General features: G+C 47.3%; 1 protein-coding gene across 1 annotated transcript in view; it reads right to left on the bottom strand.

Annotated features, from left to right (window-relative positions):
- Window positions 1-1,289: 1,289 nt before the first annotated feature.
- DGAT2 (diacylglycerol O-acyltransferase 2) overlaps window positions 1,290-22,293 on the bottom strand; it is a 28,259-nt gene continuing 7,255 nt past the window's right edge. Inside the window, exons 2-8 of the mRNA XM_071765431.1 lie at window positions 19,078-19,197; window positions 17,872-17,979; window positions 16,962-17,032; window positions 9,073-9,277; window positions 5,022-5,196; window positions 4,282-4,484; window positions 1,290-2,791 (exon numbers count right to left, since the gene is read on the bottom strand). Coding sequence (XP_071621532.1) covers window positions 2,637-2,791; window positions 4,282-4,484; window positions 5,022-5,196; window positions 9,073-9,277; window positions 16,962-17,032; window positions 17,872-17,979; window positions 19,078-19,197 — 1,037 coding nt within the window. The 3' untranslated portion in view covers window positions 1,290-2,636. The remainder of the gene's footprint in view (window positions 2,792-4,281; window positions 4,485-5,021; window positions 5,197-9,072; window positions 9,278-16,961; window positions 17,033-17,871; window positions 17,980-19,077; window positions 19,198-22,293) is intronic.

Here is a 22,293-nt window from a genome sequence, read left to right as displayed (position 1 = left end):
GGAAAAAGCCCTGGGAGGACTCATCACCTCCAGCTCACTCCAAAGGCTTTGAGCAGGACATCCGTGGCTCTCCTTGTTGTGCATTTCCATAGAATCAGAGAATAATCTGGGTTGAAGGGACCTCTAAAGGTCATTTAGTAAAATCCCTGCAGTATCAGGGACACCCTCACCCAGCTCAGGGTGCTCAGAGCCTCCTCAAGCCTCACCTTGAACATCTCCAGGGATGAGACCTCAACCACCTCCCTGGGCAACCTCTGCCAGTTTTCCACCCCCCTCCTGGTACAGAGCTTTTTCCTGACATCCAATCTAAATCTGCTCTAATTTAAAGCCATTGCCCCTCATCCCATCCCTCCAGGCCCTTGCAAACAGCCCCTCTCCAGCCTTCCTGTAGGACCCTTCAGATACTGGGAGGTCACTCTTAGGTCTCCTTGAAGCTTTTTTATTTATTCCAGGCTGAACAACCCCAGCTCCCTCAGTCTGGCTTCATAGGAGAGGTGTTCCAGCCCCTGGTTATTTTCATAGCCCTCCTCTGGACCAAGCCAAATCATGGCTTGCTAGGGGCAAAAAAAGGACCAGATCCATTTTGCTAAAAGTGAGAAAAAGAGGTTAGCAACACAATAAAACTCATCTTCTAGAGCAGGAGGCTTTCCAAGTCTATCGCCCACCCAAACCTGAGAAGGGCAAAGAAATAAGTTTAGTTTTCACCTTGTAAAACAGCTGTGTCAGGGTGGGAAAGTCAGCCAGGACTGATGGACCCTTTCCAGAGCTCCCCAGCCAGCCCCACAGACACCAGGTTAAACCCTCACTCATCCCTAAAAGAGCCCCCATGAACTTTCCATCAGAGTGTGCTATTCCTGGAACACTTTGAACCTCCAGGGGTAGAAAGCTGAGGGCTCTGATAGGAGCTGGAAGGATTTGCTTAGCTGAGGATCAGGGATGCAATCCAGCTCTGGATACCAGGCACCAAAAAAAAAAAAAAAACCCACAGTAATTTGATGAAAGGAGAAGCAAGAATTGAACTTGTCTGCACCTGGCTCAGTAAAGGAGGTGCAGACTTATAAATTAACAGACAAAAAACCCACCCTTAAACCACAAAGATTTGCTTGGCCTATCCTGGACGTCCCATGCAGGGATAACACAGATTGGGGTGGGTCTGTTTTCCAGTTTTCTGCCAAAGCACAGCTGCAAATCACACAAAGCATCACTGGAACAGCAACCCAGCCCCAAACCACAGCAACACCAAAGAGCCCAGAGCAGCCCATTATTATTATTCTTATTATATATATATATTTTTTTTTTTGCCCAAGTTTATTTCTAGAAATTTTGTACAAAAATTGATACTCCATAATACAACAGTCTATCAAATATGACAGATGAGCATTTATCTTTAGAGGCAAGACTCCAGGAATGTGAAGTACCATCCTCTTGCATGGAAGAAAGGCACATTTTGGAGCTCAAAATACACTCAACTGAACCGTTGAAAAGGCAGGTCAGACATGCAAGTAGTGCAATGTTTCAGGGTTTTATACATAAACACATTGTACTCTGAAGAAATCTCACTACAAGCAGTGTTAACACCCACGTAAACATTTTAGAAACACTTGAGAAAGTCACTCAACTTTCAATCCTATGCATGGCAAGGCTACTCCTTTACATTCACTGGACGGAATATTTAAAAGCCATCTTTGGGCAGAAATGACTCCCAGCTTTCCCCCAATTTTTTTTTTTTTTTGCTTCCCCAAATCCTTTTTTTTTTTTTTTTTTGTTTGTTTCCCCAAACACTTCCATGAACAGTCCCCCTGCATTTACCCCTAAGGGGCCTGCAAGGGGGCCAAGTGATTGCACCATCCCACTGCTCCTAGAACTTATCCCTGGGAGCTTTGTGGCTCTGAAGAAGTCCCAGATTCCCAGCTCCATGCCTCTGTGTGCAAGCAAACAACACCTGGAACAGTCCTGCTTCCAAACTGACATTCCAAGGACAGGTGGTGAAATGACAGCCACCAAAATATCCACCACATCTCAAGGATGCAGGTCCAGCAGCCTCACAACCTTTGGTTTTCTGCACCATCCACAGCAGGTGCCACACCAGGGGGGGTTTTGGCAGCCTGCTTGTGCCTTTGGAAAGGGCTTTTCCAAAGCAGAAATGCCCATGTGCTCTTGTGCAACATCCCTGTAATATTGCCATCCAAGTCAAACCAACCTAACCTGCTTTTTTTTTTTTTTTTTCTTTTTTTTGGATTGAAACCCAGATGGATCCTACTCTCCCCAAACAGCCTGTGCTAGTGGGTACAGGAGCTGCAGAAAAGCTTCTAATCCATTGCTGGCAATCCAACAGCATCATTATCCAGCAGATTACAAAGGCAATCATTCCCCCTATCCAAATCCTCACAGCAATGGGGAGTTGTGCTTTTTTTTTTTTTTGGATAGAAAGACATTGGTAATGGGATTTATCCAAAATAAAGCCTTCTTTTAATAGTTAATATTTTTTTTTTTTAAAGTGGTCTAGCAATACTTTAAACACTTTCTTTGAAGGACACATACACCCACACATGCTTTCAAGTACACGATGATAGATTGGACTCCTGGAGAAGATGTGTTGATTTTTGAGAGAAGGTGATGCTGCTGAGCCAGTCCTTTCAGTTGACTTCCAAGACCTCAGTCTCTGGCAGGCCAAATTTGATCTTGTACTTGTCAAAGAGTTTGATCAGGGAGTCCACATAGATGCTGTGGTAGAAATCCACTTCTTTCTGGGATGGATTATCAACTTTGGGGATGGTGATGGGTTCCCCAACTGGTAAAAAAAGAGAAAAAAAATCACATTAGGCTGAATGCTTCTGTAGAGCCTCAAGATTTCTACTCCATGGCCACAGTAGCTCAGCACATCCCCCTTGGCATGGCACAGCTTCCCATTAAAGCAGGGGTTTGCCCTATTCCTTCCTCTTCTCCTAGGGTCTGATACCCAACTATTCCACCACCAGGACCTTCATACAATATCCAGATCCTTTTTAGCTACTGGGCAAGGCAGCTGGGAAGTCCCACTTGCTTCTGTGTCCAGCCCAGTGCTGAATTCCTCCTCAGTTAACAGGAACCAAGATCAAAAGCTGCAGTTCTTGGATATTCCCCTATATACACATCACAAAAGTAAAGAAGTGCTTTATTTTTTTTTATTTTTTTTTTTTCCTCAAAGACTTTCTGCTTTGGGTTGGAAGATTTGCCTGCAAGAAAGCTGGGGAGGGACTTTGTAGGATGTCAGGGAGTGATAGGATATGGGGGAATGGATTCAAACTGGAAAAGGGGAGACTGAGATTGGAAAGTTAGGAAGAAGTTCTTCACCATGAGGGTGGTGAGAGCCTGGCACAGGTTGTCCATAGAGGTGGTGGAAGCCCCATCCATCCCTGGATGTTTTTAAGTCCAGGTTGGATGGGGCTTGGAGCAACCTGGGCTGTGGGAGGGGTCCCTGCCCATGCAGGGGTTGGACCTGGATGATCTTAAAGGTCCCTTCCAACCCTGAAAATTCTATGATTCAAAAGGCAGATTCTTTAAGATTCAGCCACCAGACAGCATCACACTGCCAGTCCTAGCTGTGGGGGTGGGGGGGTTCAAGCTGTCTCTGACTATCTAAGACCAGAGAAGGTAGGACCTATGGCATATTTCCCCCCAAAAAGATCTCACATGCAAAAGTAGCTTGAGTTAGAGAATGATGGGAAGCTTGTAGCCCAGGAAACTCTCCCAACTCACCCTCATCTGTGCTGGAAGGTTTTACATTGAAGGGAAAACTGTTTTATAGTCAAGACTCCAAGACCAAGCTGGAGTAGGGTTATGGCATTGACTTGAGTATGCTACTACCTAGAGCATGGCACATAACTGAGAGTTGGGGTTGTTCAGCCCAGAGTAGAGAAATCTCTGGGCAAAACTTGGAGCATATTCCAGTACTTGAAGGGGCTACAGGAAAGTTGGGGAGAGACTTTTGCCAAGGACATGGAGTGATAGGATGAGAGGTAAGAGTTTCATACTGAAAAATGTGAGATTTAGGTTAGATCTTAGGAAGAAATTCTTTCCTGGGATGAAGGTGGTGAGACCCTGGTTCAGGTTTCCCAGGGAAGCTGTGGCTGCCCCATCCCTAGAAGTGTTGAAGGCCAAGTTGGACAGAGCCAAGAACAACCTGTCCTCATGGACAGTGTCCCTGCCCATGGCAGGGGGTTGGAACCAGATGATCTTTAAGGTCCTTTCCAACCCAAACCACTCCGATTTTATGACAGCACCTTTACACCAAGACCTTACCAACAGTAGTGATGGGCTTGGAGTAAGGTAACAATCCCCAGGTGTTGGAGGAGAAGAGGCCACGGCCATGAAAGATGCAGGGAGCAAAGCCAATGTGCTTCTGAAACTTCTTCTGAACCCATCTTCCCCAGGAGCCCTCCTCAAAGATCACTTGCTTGTACACTTCGTTCTCCCCAAAGGAGTAGACAGGAACCAAGTCAGCCCTAGAAAATTGGGAAGATGTTAGGAGCTCACACCCATGGGCTGGTCTGATGTCAGCACCTCAGTACCACACTCACTGCCTTCCTGTGCTCTTTCAGACTGCCCATGGTCAAAACTGTTTGGGTTTTTTGGTTTTTTTCAGCACAAGGTACTGACAGAAGCCATCCACACTTGATATGATATCACAGATACCCTTTAGGCATGCAAGAGCTGTAAGAGGCCCAGAAAACTCTGCCAAGGCATTGAATATGCTTCCATAGCTTCTCATCTCTGCTTTTTGGTGGCCATCCCATTTCAGACACATCCCTAGAGATCAGAGGAGCTGCAGAAGTGACGCCCCATGCAGGGAGCTCACACCTCCCTCTCCTTCCCTTGGAAACTCTCTCAGGCATCTTCTGCTGAGGGGCAGAAGGCAGGGGCCAGACTCACGTGTCTGGTGCTCTGGGCATCCATCCACACAACCCAGCAAGACTCCAAAAAGCAGAATCCACCCAAGACATCAGCTGCTTTCAAGTGTTACCACCAAGGCTGCCCCTTACCCATGTCTGAGAGCCAGCTTCACAAATCCTTTCCGATTTTTCAGCGTCACCGAGTTCTTGCCCGGGGTGCAGTTCAAGGACTCTGCTGCCCCTCCAACCACGATGATGATGGCATTGCCAGTGCCATTCTTGGACAAGATGTAGTCTATGCTGTCACGGTTCACAGGACATATACCTGGATATCCCAGAGACAGACACAAGGGTCAAGTTGAGAGATGAAAATGAACCCGAAGATCTCAGCCCTACTTGGAGCAGAAAGATAAAGGCAGGAACCTGAAGATAACAGCTCTACTTGGAGCAAAAAAATAAGGTTTTCATTGCCAGGTTAAGTTGTCCAACATCCCTGTGGTCACAGGGGGTTGGGTGCATCCTCAGGCAACCTCTTCCTCAACTAAAGGACCACTTAGAAGACCTGGACAGCATTAGAGCTGATCATAAACTCCACCAGCTCCAGCTCTCAAAAAGCTGCCCTGAACACAAAAGGATTTTCCTCTGTATTTAGTGGTGCCAAAAGCAATTGTTTATCATGTCTTCCCTCCACAAAACCTTTGCAGCAGGAGCTGGTTTATTCTGAAGGGGGAAGCAAAGCAATTGTGGTTTTTTTAATGGACAAAAGTCTGAATTTGACCAGTTCCTCAGCAAGACCAAGTAGTGGAATAAAACTTCCTTTGGGATGATGCTTTAGTGACACAAAAAGAATAAATTGACAAACCTTCCAGTGGCAGATCTACTATGGATTACTTTAAAACCAGAATTTTTCTGAACTAACTTCCTACACTCCTTCATGGAGAGAGTGCAACCTTTGCTGTCCTGGGAAGGCAAAGATGCTTGGGACAGAGAAGGGACTGGACTGGACTACCAGTCAGAGCCCTTCAGCTTTACAAAGCAATCCCTGCTCTAAAAACCTCAGGCCCCACTCCAGAGATCTTATCATTCAGCCCAGTGAAAAAGGGAACCTTTATATCTACTCTTTTGCTCTACAAATGCTAAAAAATATTGATTCTCTACCCCTGAAACTTGTGTTTTTATCCCAGTGATTGTCAGAGCTTGCTCATCCCTTGGTTTTGACCTGAATAAGGCAAGGAGAAGCAAGATTCCATCACTCACATTCCCATCCCCACAGTTCTGAGCCCTGTGGAGCCCTGAAGCTCCCAGCACTGCCAAAAGTGGCATCACACAATTTAATTTTAGAAGGGGATTCTGCACATCTCCTGCTATTCACCACTTGATCCAAAAAACTAAGTGATGAATGGGTCCTGTGGGATTAGGCAGGGCAAGTCTCTAAGTTTTCATGTCCATCCTGAAACCCTCAGCATCAAGGTCACCAACTAAGCCCAGCTCCAGAGTACAGGGGTGGCACTTGAGATACATGAAGCTGAAAGAAATGGGCTTTTCATCTTCAAATCCAGCTGATCTCCTCCTGACCACCTTCCCTTTGAAAGGTTCAGGCTTTCAAAGCCTTCTGCTTTGTAGGACAGAAAGAAACCTTCATATTTCTCCTATCCTCCACACCAAGGCTCAGACTACAGAGCTAAAAGGGCAGCACAGATTTACATTCAGCCATTTCACACTTGTTAGCAAAAGAAGATTACATCTGCTCACAGCCCTGAGCACTGAAATCCTTCCTCCAGGAAAAGCAGAAAGACAGTCAGACACGTGGCAACTGCTAAGCTGTGTTTTTAGCACATTTACACAGTATATTAGATTTTCTGGCCATCTCTTCATGCCTTAGAGGATGCAAAACATTGCAATATGCAGCAGTTGGTTGTGAACCAGCTAAGTATTGGTTGGGGTTTTTATTGAATATTTTGCCAGGGTTTCACTTGAAGTGGTTAATTAAAAAAAAAACAACCCAAAGGACTGAGGCAACTCTCAGCATTTCCCAAGTGGTGTTCAAGCCTTTGTAGTGACACCCTTGAGTTCCAGTATAGGAAAGTGAAGAGCAATTATGGCTTTCAGAAAGTTAAATTTGTCCAAGAGACCTCCACTTTAGTATTAATTAAATCCTAAGTAGAGTGGAAGCAGAATTTCCTACTGATTTAACTGATTCTTACTGATTTAATGCTCAGGGACAGCCAAGCCAGCCCTCTCAGCAGGGATTTTGTTGATATCTACTCCCACCTTCCTTCCAAAAAGAGGTGAGCTGGCCAGACTTGTCTACCAGTCATCTTGAGCAGCTTGAATATGTGGGGTTTTTTTAAATATAGAAAGGCTGATGCTTTGTGGAAACATCAGCAAGACACAAATTAAATTTACAGAAGCAGATCCCAATTTCTCCTGCACTGTTGTCCTGCAGGATTCCCAAGTGGTGGGAATTATGCACTTCACACAGCAACTTCCATCTGATGCAGGAAGGTGGAAACCAGCTCTGCCCCTCCTAGGCAAAGACAAATTCCTTTTCTTCAGCAGGGAGAGGTATTTTTCCTCTCCCTCCCCAAATCAGGGCAGGGAACTTGGAAAGAGTCAAAGCTATCAAGAGCCAAGTGCATCTCCTCCTGTCCTGTCTCCAGCTGGTCAAGATTCAGCCAAAACCACTGCAGTAAGATATCTGTTTTAAAGTCATTTATTGGTGAATCTGTTCCAGGAACAGCAACCAGGCTGCTCACTTTGTGGTCTTGAAATCTGAACCTCTCATTTCTACCTAACTGATGGGCATCCTTGCTCAGGAAACAGAGCTCAAGCCATGCCAGAACACTGTTATCAACACTGCTTCCTCTGCTCAGGCAGAACCTACAAGTTTCTCCATCATTAAAATATTTAAACCTATTAGAACAGACCTGTTGATGGAACTCAGCTCAGCATCACTGCTGGGTCCCTGCAAACCATCTCTGCATGGAAGGGGCTCCTCTGTGCAGCTGAAACCATGCAGTGCCCCTGATCCTTTCATAGAATCATAGAATTAGCTGGGTTGGAAGGGACCTCAGAGATCATCAAGTCCAACCCTTGACCCACCGGTGCGGTTGCCAGCCCATGGCACTGAGTGCCACATCCAGTCTCTTTTTAAATGTCTCTAGGGATGGAGAATCCACCACCTCACCAGGCAGTCCATTCCACTGCCTGATCACCCTCTCCATAAAAAAATTCTTTCTGATATCCAGCCTAAATCTCCCCTGGCACAACTTAAGACTGTGTCCTCTTGTCTTGTTGAAAGTCATCTGGGAAAAGAGACCAACTCCCCCCTGGCTCCAACCTCCTTTCAGGGAGTTGGAGAGAGTGATGAGGTCTCCCCTGAGCCTCCTCTTCTTCAGGCTGAACAGCCTCAGCTCTCTCAGCCTCTCTTCATAGGGCCTGTGCTCGAGTCCCTTCACCAGCCTGGTTGCCTCCTTTGGACCTGTTCCAGGACCTCAATCTCCTTCCTGAACTGAGGGGCCCAGAACTGGACACAGGACTCGAGGTGTGGCCTCACCAGGGCTGAGTACAGGGGCAGAATCACTTCCTTGGACCTGCTGGTCCTTTACTCCTTGCAGGCACCCAAAAGTGGGGTTGGGTGAAGAGAGCATCCATCCATCACCACCAAAAAAACAAGCTGCATGACAGCTCACGTGGGAATGAGCCCAGGAACAGGGCAATCCATGCTATTCCTATTTCACAGGCTAAGGAATACTTTTTATTTTAGTTAGTGCAGCTTCATCTATCACTACCTCCCAGGACAACTTTTAGGGACATGGTTGAGTGGTGGATTTGGCAGTGCCAGCTTTATGGCTGGACTTGATGATCTGAAGCCTTTCCCAACCCAGACTGTTCCATGATTCTAACTTGCTTCCAACTCTCCCTCTCCCACATCCACAACTACAAATTCCAGAGATCTTCCTATCCCTTTGGACAGGAGTGTCCTCGAGTTAAGGATGGTGGTTAAGGATGGTCCCCACAGCCCAAAATTGTCACATTTATTCACAGCTTCTTCTTGACAGCTATGTGAGAGCAATGTTTGTTCTGCCATAGGAAAGCAGTGGTTATGTCAGCTTCTGCCACAGCTTTTTCAGGTTGGGGATGGAAAGACAGCTCAGAGACAAGGGCATAGTGAAAAGGAACAAAGTTTTCTTGCACTTACCACCAGACATTAAGTAGTCCCTCAAAATGGGCATCCTGAAGTTCCCAGCCAGGGTAGCAAGGTAGGGTCGGATCCCAGGAAATTTCTGGCCAACACCTGTGGCCTCTGTGCTGAAGTTGCAAAAGGCACCCAAGCCCATGATGCCATGGGGGTGGTACCCAAAAATGTAATTCCTTGTGGTCAGCAGATTGTGGGTTTTAACCAGCTAGGAACAAAAAAGAGTGAGCTCACATGAAGACAGATGTTTTCAGGTAATAAGAAAAAAAAAAAAAAAAATTCCAAGTCCCTAGCTTTTCTCTCCCTTTCCACCAGGGAGAACATCTGCAGGGCTGGAGCTATGGGTTCTCCTGGATTTCAGAAGCTATGGTAAGAGCAGCCCCTTAGGTTTCAGTCCCCCAAGCAGAGGGAACAGGATGAACAAGCTGATTTTTGACACAAGGGGACTGCCAGCCAAGCAGGGACAGGGGGTGGGTTGCAGTAGACTGTGTCCTTTGTTTCTCCACTCCTTCCAGAGGTATTCTTAAAAGGCTCTTGCCCAAACCAACCACATTCTTCATGGCCCTGGAGCCACAGCTACACCTCCTTCCAAGCCCTCTCACCACATTAGTGGCTCCCATCCCAGTGTGAGGGGGGAAAAGAAGAATAAGAACCAGTGTCCCATAACAGAAGTTTGCTTAATACATAAAAAAAAAGACCCAACCACTTAGCATGCTTGCTGGCCATCCTCCAAGAGAGAAAATGTGCAGAAAGGTGGCTTACCACTGGAAACTATCCCTCTTTTCAAGAAGTTTTTGCTTCTGTCCTGTGTGCCAAAGTGCCAGCAAGAGCAGTGTCCTGATTTCTGCAGGACATGATCCAGGAGCAATGATCAAATTGGTTTGGGGTTGTGCAATATTCCTGACCATTCACTCAGCTGTTTGCCCAGCATGGAACCTCCAGAGCTGGCTCAGCCATGCAGAAAACAACCCAGGCCCTGGTACCACTACTTCCAGAGGACTTTAAGACTGGATAATAGAAAGGAATTCTTCACTGGAAAGGTAGTGAGACCCTTGCCCAAGGAAGCTGTGGCTGCCCCATCCCTGGCAGTGTCTCAGCCCAGGTTGGATGGGCTTGGAGCAACCTGGGCTGTGGGAGGGGTCCCTGCCCATCCAGGGGGTTGGAACTGGAGGAGCTGGAAGGTCCCTTCCAACCCAAACAATTCAGGGATTCTAGGACTTTTTTGACACTCTGAGTAGCTGCTGTCCATGCATCACAGCATCTTCCCCAGGCAAGAAGTCCAAGAGCATCAGTCAGGATTGCTGCATCACCCTACACAAGTAGGGATCAAATTCTGATTATTTTTTTTTGTTTGGTCTTGCTAACTCCCAACACCCCAGCAGGTCTCAGGTTGGGACAGGACCTCCAAGTCCTACGTGCACCTCAATCACGAGGTGCTTCACCCCATCCCTCAATCTGTCCATGCCAAGGTCACTCTGTGTCAACTCCTCTTGGAAAAAAAAAAAATAAAAAAAATCACAGCTTTCCAAAACGTCCCGTCAGCATTCCAGGCCCTGTTGGCTCTGCCAAGAAGGGCTTTGGCAGTCAGCAAGAAGTCTTTTTTTGCTGTTGTTGTTGTTGTTGTTGAATCATGCTACAGGGAGCTGAAGCCCAGCACTTGGAAATTTGATTCCCTCCTCCTCCTCCCCTCTGTCCCCATCACTGTCCCCAGACGATGCTGTGGCTCTTGTGCTATTTCAGACAGCAGCTGCCACACAGCCACGACACTGCAGGGACTTCAACAAGTGGGACCACCCCCTTCTCCCCACTTTCTCCCCAAGCTTTGAGGTCAGGTAGGGTCTCCAGGAAGCTTCATTTGTGGTTGCAGCAGCTCTGGGGAGCCTCACAGCCTGTGTCACATCAGTCACCTGTGTCACATCAGTCATCCTTTGTCCCTTCTTTCTCTAAGAGTAGATGGCTTTGCTTTCACTTCCCTTAACCCAGTTAAGGCAACCAGGGCTCCCAGACTAGACTGGGAAGCACTCTCCAGGAAAGACTGGAAGGAAAAAAGCAATGGTATGGGAAGCAACTCCCCCATCTCTCAGCTCTTGCTCAGTTGTAAGATACTTAAGTCCTGGGAGCTACAAACATCACTGGCTTGGTTAAACCAGTTGTAGATACTGAAGATATTTTTCCTTGCAGAGCAGGGTAGTGGTTTCCTTCATCTACACCAAACACAGCTACTTTAAGAGCTGAAAGAGGGGCTGTCCTTGTCACTCAGGAGCACGAGGCACTTGTGAGCTGAACGTGACAAAGCCCCACACTGCTCCCAGCCAGGAGACAGGAGACACTCAGTCCTCCTGCTGCCACCCATGCCAAGCACCCTGCCTCTCAACCACATGCAAGGACACCCAGCTTCCAGTGGAGCCACCTGCTTTGGATACCTTGCCCAGAATCCAGCCATGTGCAGCCTTATCACTCCATGCTTTTTTTTGTTTTTTTTTTTTTCCCCAAGACCTCAGAAGCAGAGGTGATGGAAGCAGAGGGTTGTGTTTCCACTGCTTGGTGATACCCACACCAGGCTTGGTGATACCCACCCACACCACTTGCACAACTAATCAGAAGCACAGAATGGGTTGGGTTGGAAGGGACCTTCAAAACTCATCTAGTCCAACCCAACCCCCCTGCAGTGAGCTGGGACATCTTTGGATCAAACTGTTCAGAACCCTGACCTGGAATGTTTCCAGACATGGGGTATCTCCCACCTCTCTGGGCAACCTGAATCAGCATCTCACCACCCTCCCCATAAACCACTTTCTTCCTTATCTCTAGTCTGAATCTCCCCTCTTTTAGTTCAAAGCCATCACCTCTTCTCTTATCACTGAAAAGTCTGTCCCCATCATTCTTAGAGACTCTTTGCAGGTACTGAAGGGCCACAAGAAGCTCTCCCTGGAGCCTTCTCTTCTCCAGACTGAACACCCCCAACTCTCTCCCCCTGGCTCCAGAGCTGCTCCAACCCTCTGAGCATCTCCATGGCCTCCTTTGGACTCACTCCAACACCTCCATCTGCTTCTGGTGTTGGGAACCCCAGAACTGGATTCAGCACTGCAGGGGGGGTCTGACCAGAACACCAAGGGAGAATCCCCTTCCCTTGACCTTCTGTCCATGCTGGTGGTGTTGCAGCCCAGGACATGGTTGGTTTTCTGGGCTGCTTGCATATGTTGCCAGCTCACATCCAGCTTTTCATCCACCAAAGTCCTTGGGGATGCTCTCAATGCCTTCCTCCTTCCCCCAGTATGGATACTGGGGGATGCCCCAAGCCAGGTGCTGAACCTTTCACTTGGCCTTAAATAGTGCAGGAACAAGGCAAGGGAGGTGCAGGGAAGGAGCTCACATCCCACCCACGGAAAAGGTGAAAAAAAAATTAAAAATAATAATAAATAAATAAATAAAAATCAGTGCAGCACTGGAGACTCAGTAAATGCTCACAACAGGGATTTACAGGCCTGGTATTCCTGTCTATGCTTTTTCCCCATCTCCTTGTCCCATGCAGGCTGCCACTGCTCTCCACAGGTTGTCTCATCAGGTGGGTTCCCAGAAGCTTAAATCTTCCTCCACCCAAGTCAGGCCAATGAAAAACTGCCAAGTACCAGCCAAGTTTGTCTTCTTGTCCACAAGTGGTGAAGATCTTAGAGCTGCTAACGCAGAAACCCAGCCCAGGGACAGAACTGGCAACACCCCAGGCAGGGCTGTCATGGCTATGGAGTCTAGAAGCAGGAATTTTTGATGTGCTGCAATCCCTTATTCCTAATTTCAAGCAAGTTTGAAGCTTTCCTTAGGACTCTGATCACCCACTACTCTCTACAACTCCTCCCAAGAAGGTTGTAAGGAGGTGGGTGCTGGGCTGTTCTTCCAGGTGACAAGTGACAGGACAAGAGGAAATGGCTTTAAAATCCACCAGGGGAGGTTTAGATTGGATATTGGGAACAATTTCTTCCTGGAAAGGGTTGTCATTCCCTGTCATTCCAGGCTGCCCAGGGCAGTGGTGGAGTCCCCATCATTCCTGGAGGGATTTCCAAGCCCTGGAGCTGTGGTGCTGAGGCCATGGGGCAGTGGTGGCCTTGGCAGTGCTGGGTTCAGGGTTGGACTGGATGATCTGAAAGGTCTTTTCCAACCAAAATGATCTATGATTCCTCTAGTTTTCTTGCACCTTTGCCCCTGACAACCAAACACTGAGCTGCTGGGTGTCTTATCAGCAATCACTGGAGCTGACATTTGACAGCAATGCTTGTGCAACTCTGTTCTGGACCTCTAGTTTGCCTTTTTTTTTTTTTTTTTTTCTTTGGCCTTCAAGGTCTTCTCTATGCAACCCTCAGCTCCTTGAAGCCTTTATGCTCCCTGGGATGAAACAGTGGCAGCCTATCCTTCCTGGATCCCAGCCAGGAATTAGTTGGACCTTCACCCCACTGCACCAACAGCCCTGCTCTGAGCTGCTGTCTGAGACCCAGCCTCTATCAGAGGGGGCAAGGGTCCATCCATCTGCTCTAGTAAGAAGAGATTTCTTTATACAGACCTTGCCATGACTACAGGAGCAATAAAGCAGTGCAAGGACAGCAGAAAAAAAAAAAAGAAAAAAAAAGAAAAAAAAAAAAGAAAAGAAAAAAGAAAAAAAAGTGTTAATATTGGAATGCCAGATACTCCCAGGGAAGAGCATTGCCAATTCTATTTGTAGGAAGAGGATGAGTAAGTAGCACATTCCAGTGCAGAGGAAAAAGACTGCATAGGACCAGGACCAGCCCCCTGACCATGGAAACATGCAGAAAGCAGCAAGTTAGAGCTCATCCTGCAGGATCCCAGGTGCAGGAATGAGTGTATAAACTTGTAAAATAAGGCAATAATTGCCAGGAGTCGTATCCTACTCAGCAGCACTGTGGAATAAATTCTCTCCCTTTCCCAGCAGTGCTGGCCAGGACTTGAGGAGCCCTCCAGGCTCTCAGCAGTACCACTACATCCCAGAGAAGGAGCAAAAGCTTCCATTTCCATTCTGTCCATCATCTCCAACAGCAATTAAGGGGAAGCTTTGCCAGGAAGCCAACCAAGCCAGAGTGCAAGACAAAAGCTGCAAGAAAAAGAGTCACTATTTTGTAAGAGTCCCTGCTCTGGCAATGCTGCTGCCTCTCCCATCTCAGCAGGAAACTGAGATCTCCCAGGAGACTTTTGAAATGCTCAGAGCTTGACAAAAGGGAGGCAAAGTTCATGGCAATCTGAGGCACTATTGCCTCTGGAGATAAGCAGCAGGTGTGTTCAGGTGATGCCTTCCTGACTTAAACAAGACCTTTAGATTGGGGCACAGCCCTGGTGACATCCTCAGGATCTGCTTGGAGGTGGAGTCCAGCCAAGCACCCAGCACCCTCAGCACCTCCAAGGGTTTGGGCTTTCCCAGCATAAGGATTTAGCTCCCTGGAAGCTTCCTCATGCACTGCTTGGCTTAACATCATTTATCAGGACAGTCACTGAGCAGCAGACAGATTTAAGCTTCCAGTGCCCTAAAAGAGATTTTTGCTGTCAGGGCATGAAGCCCCAGTGAAGGTGGAAAGGAAGGAGCTCAGCCAGATGCAGCTTGGTTTCCAAACCCACCTGGTATTACAAAACACAACATGGGGCTGTTCCATCTGGAAAAAACAGGGAAGGGTTTTATCAATGTCCACAGGGTGGGTGTCAAGAGGATGGGGCCAGAATCCTCTTGAGTGGTGCCCAGGGACAGGAGAAGGGGGAACAGGCATGAGCTAGAACACAAAGTTCCATCTAAACATGAGGAGGAACTTGACTTGAGGGTGATGGGAACACTAGAACAGGATGCCCAGAGAGGTTGTGGAGACATCTGAAACCCTCCTGGACACAATCCTGTGGCATCTGCTTTAAGTGAAGCTGCTTTAGCAGGGGGGTTTGATTAAATGACTTCCAGAGGTCTCTTCCAACCCCAAGCACTCTGTGATTCTGTCATCTCCAGGTACAAGAGACCTCCTGGTGTTTTAGGATGGGAGGCACAGCTGGCTCAGGTGGAAACCAAGCTATAAACATCAGAGCAGAGGCTGCTCCTCATGCACTGCTCTGACAAAGCAAATCTGATGCCAGGTAGAGTTCTGGAGGGGTGCACAGGGACCCCTCCCACAGCCCAGGTTGCTCCAAGCCCCATCCAACCTGGGCTGAGACACTGCCAGGGATGGGGCAGCCACAGCTTCCTTGGGCACCCTGGGACAGGGGCTCAGCACCCTCACCCCAAAGAATTTCTTCTTGTTGTCCAACCTAAATCTCCCCTTTTCTAGTTTAAAGCTGTTTCCCCTCATCCCATCATAGAATAAGAGAATTTTCAGGGTTGGAAGGGACCTTTTAGATCATCCAGGTCCATCCCCCCTGCCATGGGCAGGGACACCTCCCACCAGATCAGGTTGCTCAGAGCCCCATCCAACCTGGCCTTAAAAACTTCCAGGGATGGGGCTTCCAGCACCTCTCTGGACAACCTGTGCCAGGCTCTCACCACCCTCATGGTGAAGAACTTCTTCCTAATACCTAATCTCAATCTCCCCTCCTCTTGTTTGTATCCATTCCCCCATGTCTTATCAATGACATCCTAAAAACTCCCCCACCAGCTTTCTGGTCTTGGCTTTTCTTCAGTCAAGTGAAGAGATAAGCAGCATGGAGCAGACATCCCCAGGCTGGAAGGAGACAATCTCCAAGGAAACAACCCAAAACCTCTTCTCACAGAGCAGAGGTACCCATCTTCAACACTGGAGGATGCTCTGTTCTCCATGAGCTACAAGACCTGGGTTTAAGCAGCCAACTTGCAGCCTGTGCATTGGCAATACATCTTTCCATCTACACCAACACTTGCCAAGAATTACCCACTAATAACAGCAAGAAAGTGGCAAGGGTGGAAACTGGATGATCTTTAATGTCCCTTCCAACCCAAACCATTCAATGAAACCACGTTCAGACACCCTAAAAGCTCAAGTGACTTTGGCAAGCAGGAATCCAACCTCTGTAGCTTTGGCTTCCTACTGGAACTGGATTCTCTGCTACCTCCTGAGGCTGGGCTCATCAAAAGCCATGGCAAGGTCCTTTCCTTTTGCCCAGCCTGAATAAAACTTGCCAACAGCCTGACACAATGCTCCTTGCAGTCGTGTGTCCTTCCAAAGAGGATTGAGCTGAATTCCAAGCTGAATTTCACCTCTTCAGCTCATTCTGCAACCCCAATCCAGCCCTGTCCTCTGTCTGCAACAACTCTGAACTAACAGGGAAAATGCCAGCAGAACGTGAGCAGGTTCCAAGACAAAGAACTGGAGATATTCCTGTTGCTGGAAGCTCCTTTTCCCAAAGCAGACTTCAGAGCTGAGCTCCTTGCTCCTTGTGAAGCTGCAGGGCTCTTGGTGCATAGGGTTCCCAGGAATTCTTACCTATCACATCCCTCCATATGGATGGAAGTGGAAATCAGACCAAAACTGAGCTCAAGGAATAGAGATAGAGCTGAGCTGAAGGAACAGAGGCAGAGCTGAGCTCAGGACTGCTGCAGCACAGGAGATAAACTGGAGATGGGCAGGAGCCTTTATGCTGCAAAGAAGTCTGGTGACAAAGCCAGAAGTTGTAGCATATTCTGCAAATCATGACACTCCCACTGATCAAGCACTGCAGATTTTATAAGCACAGCAATTCCAAGGAGTAGTATGGCAGTAGTATGGTTACCATGAGTAACCCACATCCTGCTTCCAGTTTAGTGTCATGGGTAGCCCAGTCTAGGTCCAACATCACCTCCAGGGCTTAGCAAAAATCAGTTGTAATTCAGTCATTAAAAAAAAGTGAAGTCCCATAATACTTAAGACTTAAGTCCCATAATACAGACTTAAACTGTGACTTACTCTTATTGGAAAATAATCCCTGAAGTATCTCCATATAGCCCAGTTCCTCACCCATTGGGATCTTCTTCCACCTGAAGAGAGAAAAAAAATCAATTATGTTTCTAAAGCTCTTTCCACATGAGTGCCCACCTGAAGATTCCAGAGAGTTTGCTGGAGAAATAAATAATTCCATTCCTCAAAGCTGTCCCAAGCTGCATCTTTCACTAAAGTCAGGTGAAACCACCCATGCTCAGGACTTCAGGGTACTTCAAGCTGACCAAGACCTGATGACAAATTCATGGTGGGACCTGACTTGCTATCTGGGCACTGGATATGTCAAGCTGGAAACAGCTCAATTTTGATTTAGATTCATTTTTTGGAGAAGGAAGGCTGAGATGCTGCCTCCTTTCAGTGGTCTTAGAGCCATGAAGAGTGGTGCTCATCTGGCAAGGCAAGGAGAGGCCATCAAATCTTGTTGTGGGGTCTCAGAGCTGGGTTTCTCCAGGCTGCCTGCCAGAATAAAAAGCTTTTTGCTCCATTAGCAGCAACACTGACTCCTCAGAGGAGCCACATCTTAACAGCCACACCATAATCTGAACCTTGCAGGAACTGGAGAGGAGGACAGCAAGAGCTTGGGGTCTTTACAGAGATATTTCTGACCTGCTGGAATAACCTAAGCCTAAGAAATATGTTGCTAAAAGCCAGAAATGGCACAATATTAGTGAATTTTATCTTGCCTTGCCCTCACCATCAATAAAATCATCTTATGCTGAGGCCTGACCTTTGTGTGCATCACTGAGTAATGTTTTTGGTCAGTGATTCAGCCAAGTGCCACCAAGAAGGGAAATCACCCCTGATAAGGAAATGCTGCTTTGTCTAAATCTGAGGTCAGGGATACTTAAACAGTAAGGATCTGTTCTGCAATATTTACCTTTCTTTGGTGTATTCCAGTCAAATACCAGCCAGGCTAAATAAAGAGCAGCAATGGCCCAACAATCTGTGCACAGTATGTACATGAGGATTAAAGTGCAAGCAACACCTGGAGAAAGAGAAGAAAAAACAAAGTTGCATCAGGTTTGGGTCTGCATGAGGAGTCCTTTGCTTTTTGACCCTTCTCTCCTGGGGTCTTGGTCTCAATCTGAGGTCATTAATCCTCAATCAAATTGGATTTAGTTAAAAACTCCTTATCTTCCTCCAAGGTACCTGCTCAAACCTCCCCTTCCTGGATTCTCCAAGGCCCTATTCCATAAAAATATCCAGGTAGGGCAGCTGCTTGCAAGAGCAGGACTTGATGAGCATCCAGATTTCTTTGTGGCCCACACCCAGGGGTTTCTTTTCCTTCCACAGCTCACAAATCCTCCCCATGTCCCACCAGGATGACACCCACAAAGGATCTTGGCATTTTAGCCCAAACTGAACTGGGAAGGAAGAGGGAAACTTGCTTGACTGATTGCAGTCAGCATCTTCCCTGGAAAGCTCTGAGGAACCAGACCCAATTGCAATGTCCCTGTTCAGAGCAGGGGGGGATGGACATTTAAAAGCCCCTTCCAAAGCATTCCATGATTCCATGACATTTTTCCAGTTTAATTATCAACAATACCATGGGGTGGAGCACCCTAAACCTTCCCATAGAAGTATCCAGAGACAAACAAACAGACTCTGATGTTTTCCTGATCAAACACAAACACCTCTTGCCCATCTTTGGGACCTCTTGGAAGGAGACCAAGCCAAGAAGAAGACATTTCTGTTGCAATCAGTTACCAATTGCTTCCAAGAAATCGGGGACATTCCTATGAGTGAGTCAGGTGAGAGATTTCCAGTTGCTTAAGATTTATTTGTAGGACAAGAGCTGAACATCAGGGGAGCTTTCCACAGCCCCTGTGTTTTTTCTAGAGCCAGGTAAAACTATTTATTGCCAAAATACCAAATTATCCAAGTGTGCTCCACTAAACCTACAGGAACTGCCCTGCTTGCAGTGCCCATCCAGTGATTGATGCTTATGCAGAAGTTAACATTTTGGCTTTCAAAATCTTCTATATTAAAGGAAAAATAAACTTAACCAAAAACAAACATTAAAATAAAAATAATAGAAAAAAAAAAAAAACAGCTTTGCTTTCAGCCACAAGGTGTTACTTACCCATGACTAGGAAAGTGAGAACCCATTGCAGCACAGAGATGATTTGGAGTTGTTTCTCTAGCTTGGATTTAGACAGCCAGAACAAATCCTGCAGAGAAGAAAGAATGTTCGACCCTGTGCCTAGGGAAAAAAAAAAAAAAAAAAAAGAGAAAAATAAAGTTACATTTGCACAATGAACAAAGATAAGAATATTTTCCATTTCAAATAGAGGGTTTTAAATCAATGCTTGTGCAGTTTGCTTACTTTTAGGCTTGTCAAAAGGTAATATTTCCCATTCAAGTATCCTGGGAGGGGAACTGTTGGCATCTGCAAACACCCAGCTGCTTGGGGGGATGCTGGAGGGGATTAATGGGTAACATCAGTTCCCACCTAAGCAAACTTCCATTCCTTTGACCATAAAAGTGCAGAGGACATTAACACATGGTCCTGAGGCACGTCACCACTTTAAGTTGCCTACTTCTGGAAGTTTGATAACAGGGAAACCCGTGAGCTCTGCATGAGATAAAAAATCCCAAAGGACAGGCAAGCAGCAGGCTGTGGGCTGGGCTGTTGCTCCACCAGGGCTGTTGCACAGCTCCTCTCAAGGAAAAATCCATCCTTACCCAGCACAGCTCCAGGGCTGCTTGAGCAACACCTCAACCCCCATCCCCAGGGATCCCCAGCTCCGTGGGTAAGGGAAAAACTATCCCAGTGTTTGTAAAGCAGGAAATGAGGAAGGAAGGGAGTTGAAAGCCACTCTTTTAGAAGCCTAAGCTCTTCAAGTGGAGAGAAAACCATGTAAAAAAAAAAAAAAATTGAAGTGAAAGACTTGATTTCTATATGAGGAACCCACCCACTGCAGGGTTTGCTGGTGTGCACAGCAACCTCCAGAAAGCAGCACTTGCAAGGGGGTTTTCCTTCACTTCTCATTTTATTTCACAAGCACCAGAATTGCTGGTTAAAATGCTGACCAAGCTACTGGCCAGTGAGCAAACCAGGAGGTGTGTTTAAATAATTCCTTTTCAACTTAAGGATCACCCTGTTATTGGGGGGGGGACAGCTGAGCAGCTGTTTTGCTGAATTCCTGCAGCCTTTGCATGAAACTGATGGGGGTTAATAGCACAGTAAGGGCTTAAACAGAAAGGTCTGGTGGAGAAAAGCCTTCTCCAGGAGTTTTGGAAGCTTCCACAAATCAGGTCCCATGAAGGCATCATTTCAACCTGAGAAGCATCTCTGCAGCCTTTGCTGCTAAAGCCCAAGCAATGGGATTAATGCCCAGGAGCTGCCCCTGCTGAGCTGTTTCTTGGTTCTGCAGCTCCTTGGCTGCTCCCTTTAAATATCACAGAATCATAGAATCCTAGAATTGGCTGGGTTGGAAGGGAGCTCAGAGCTCCTCAAGTCCAACCCTTGATCCACTCCCCCCGTGGTTCCCAGCCCATGGCACTCAGTGCCACATCCAGGCTCTTTGGAAATATCTCCAGGGATGGAGAATCCACCCCTTCCCTGGGCAGCCCATTCCAATGCCTGATCCCCCTCTCCAGCAAGAAATTCTTTCTAATGTCCAACCTAAACCTCCCCTGGCACAACTTGAGACCATGGCCTCTTGTCTTGCTGAGAGTTGCCTGGGAAAAGAGCCCAACCCCCCCCTGGCTCCAACCTCCTTTCAGGGACTTGGAGAGAGTGATGAGGTCTCCCCTGAGCCTCCTCTTCTCCAGCCTCAACACCCCCAGCTCCCTCAGCCCTTCCTCACAGCATTTCTGCTGGATCCCTTCCCCAGCCCAGTTGCCTCCTTTGGACCTGCTCCAGCACCTCAATCTCCTTCCTGAGCTCAGGGGCCCAGAACTGGACACAGGACTCAAGCTCTGGCCTCCCCAGAGCTGAGCACAGGGGCAGAATCCCTTCCCTGGACCTGCTGGCCATGCTGTTCCTGAGCCAGCCCAGGATGCCATTGGCCTTCTTGGCCACCTGGGCACACTGCTGCCTCCTCTTCAGCTTCCTGGCAATCCAGACTCCAAGGTCCCTCTCTGATGTTAAGCCTGAATGTGGTCCCTAGGACTGAGAGGGACCCTAGGACCCTCCTGGGCATTTCTGCCCATGAAGAACATCAGTCAGGAGCCACCCCAGATCCTAAATCCAGAGTCAGCCCCCCCCAGCCTAAGCCCTTGGCTCTCTTTAGTTTATGTTGCATGAAAAAAAAATCTCAGCAATGGTCTGGGGATTAAATACTCTCAAGCAGACCAAATTTTGGGCAGTGATAGATGATGGCAGTGAACTGGAACCTGCAGCACTAATCCCGGGTGAAGTTGAAGGGAAACCTTCCTAAGATAACATAATATGTGCTGCTGAATTCACTTTGAATACTCCAAGTATCTCTCCAGCTTGAGATGAGACAACAAAAGGTCCTGCTGAGGTGAAACCATCACTTCTTTGCAACAGGAGGGCACCCAAGGTGGAAAACTCAGAAACCCCATGCTGCAGCTCTTCATATTTGATAGTAAATATCCAAACTTGGGGTGGGTGATAAGCTACACCCCATTTTTGTTTAAAGATCCCAAGTCAAGGGTAAGAGAAATCTGTCATTCCCACTGAGGGGCAGCCTCTCCTGCAGCTCTAGGAGCTGGAAGTCCCAAAAAAAAAGGGCTATAAATTAAAAAGGAACAGACCTGCTATGTCCTGAGGACTGCTAGGTACCAGTTTAAAGGGAGCTTTTAGCAGTGGTGTCACTGCCATCATCTCCAGGCCCTCAAAATAAACCCAAAGTCTCAGAAACTATTTGCATTCTGCAATAAAAAAAACCAGCCCTGGGTAATTTATCCTCCCAGCACCTGCAGCTACAACCCCAAAACATCTCTGGCTCGAGGAATCCAACACTGGAGCAGCTGAATCCTCATCCTCTGCCCTGGAACAGAGCAACTGTTGGAGCCTCCAGATGAGAATTTTGACCTCAGCATTTTCTGGATGCTCCCACAAATTGTAGGCATTGCCAGCCCTTTAAAAATAGAGCAGGATTGGGTGGCAGGAGTTGTCCTGCCCGCTTGTTTTCCAAAGCCCGATAAGGGTTTGGTGACCACTTGCAGCTCCTGCAGACACGGGGGAGGCAGAGAGCTGAGCACCTGCCCTTGGACAAGTGGTGTCCTGGGGCAGTTATGTGCTGAAAGCAAATAAAAATAAATAAATAAATAAAGTAAAAAGCAAAAAGTAAAATAAAAAGCAAAAAGCGAAGTAAAAAGCAAAAAG

This window comes from Heliangelus exortis, chromosome 1, assembly GCF_036169615.1.
Source record: "Heliangelus exortis chromosome 1, bHelExo1.hap1, whole genome shotgun sequence".
Classification (NCBI taxonomy): Eukaryota; Metazoa; Chordata; class Aves; order Apodiformes; family Trochilidae; genus Heliangelus; species Heliangelus exortis.
The sequence above is the reverse complement of the archived record's forward strand: the minus strand, read 5'-3'. Positions and strand labels throughout refer to the sequence as shown.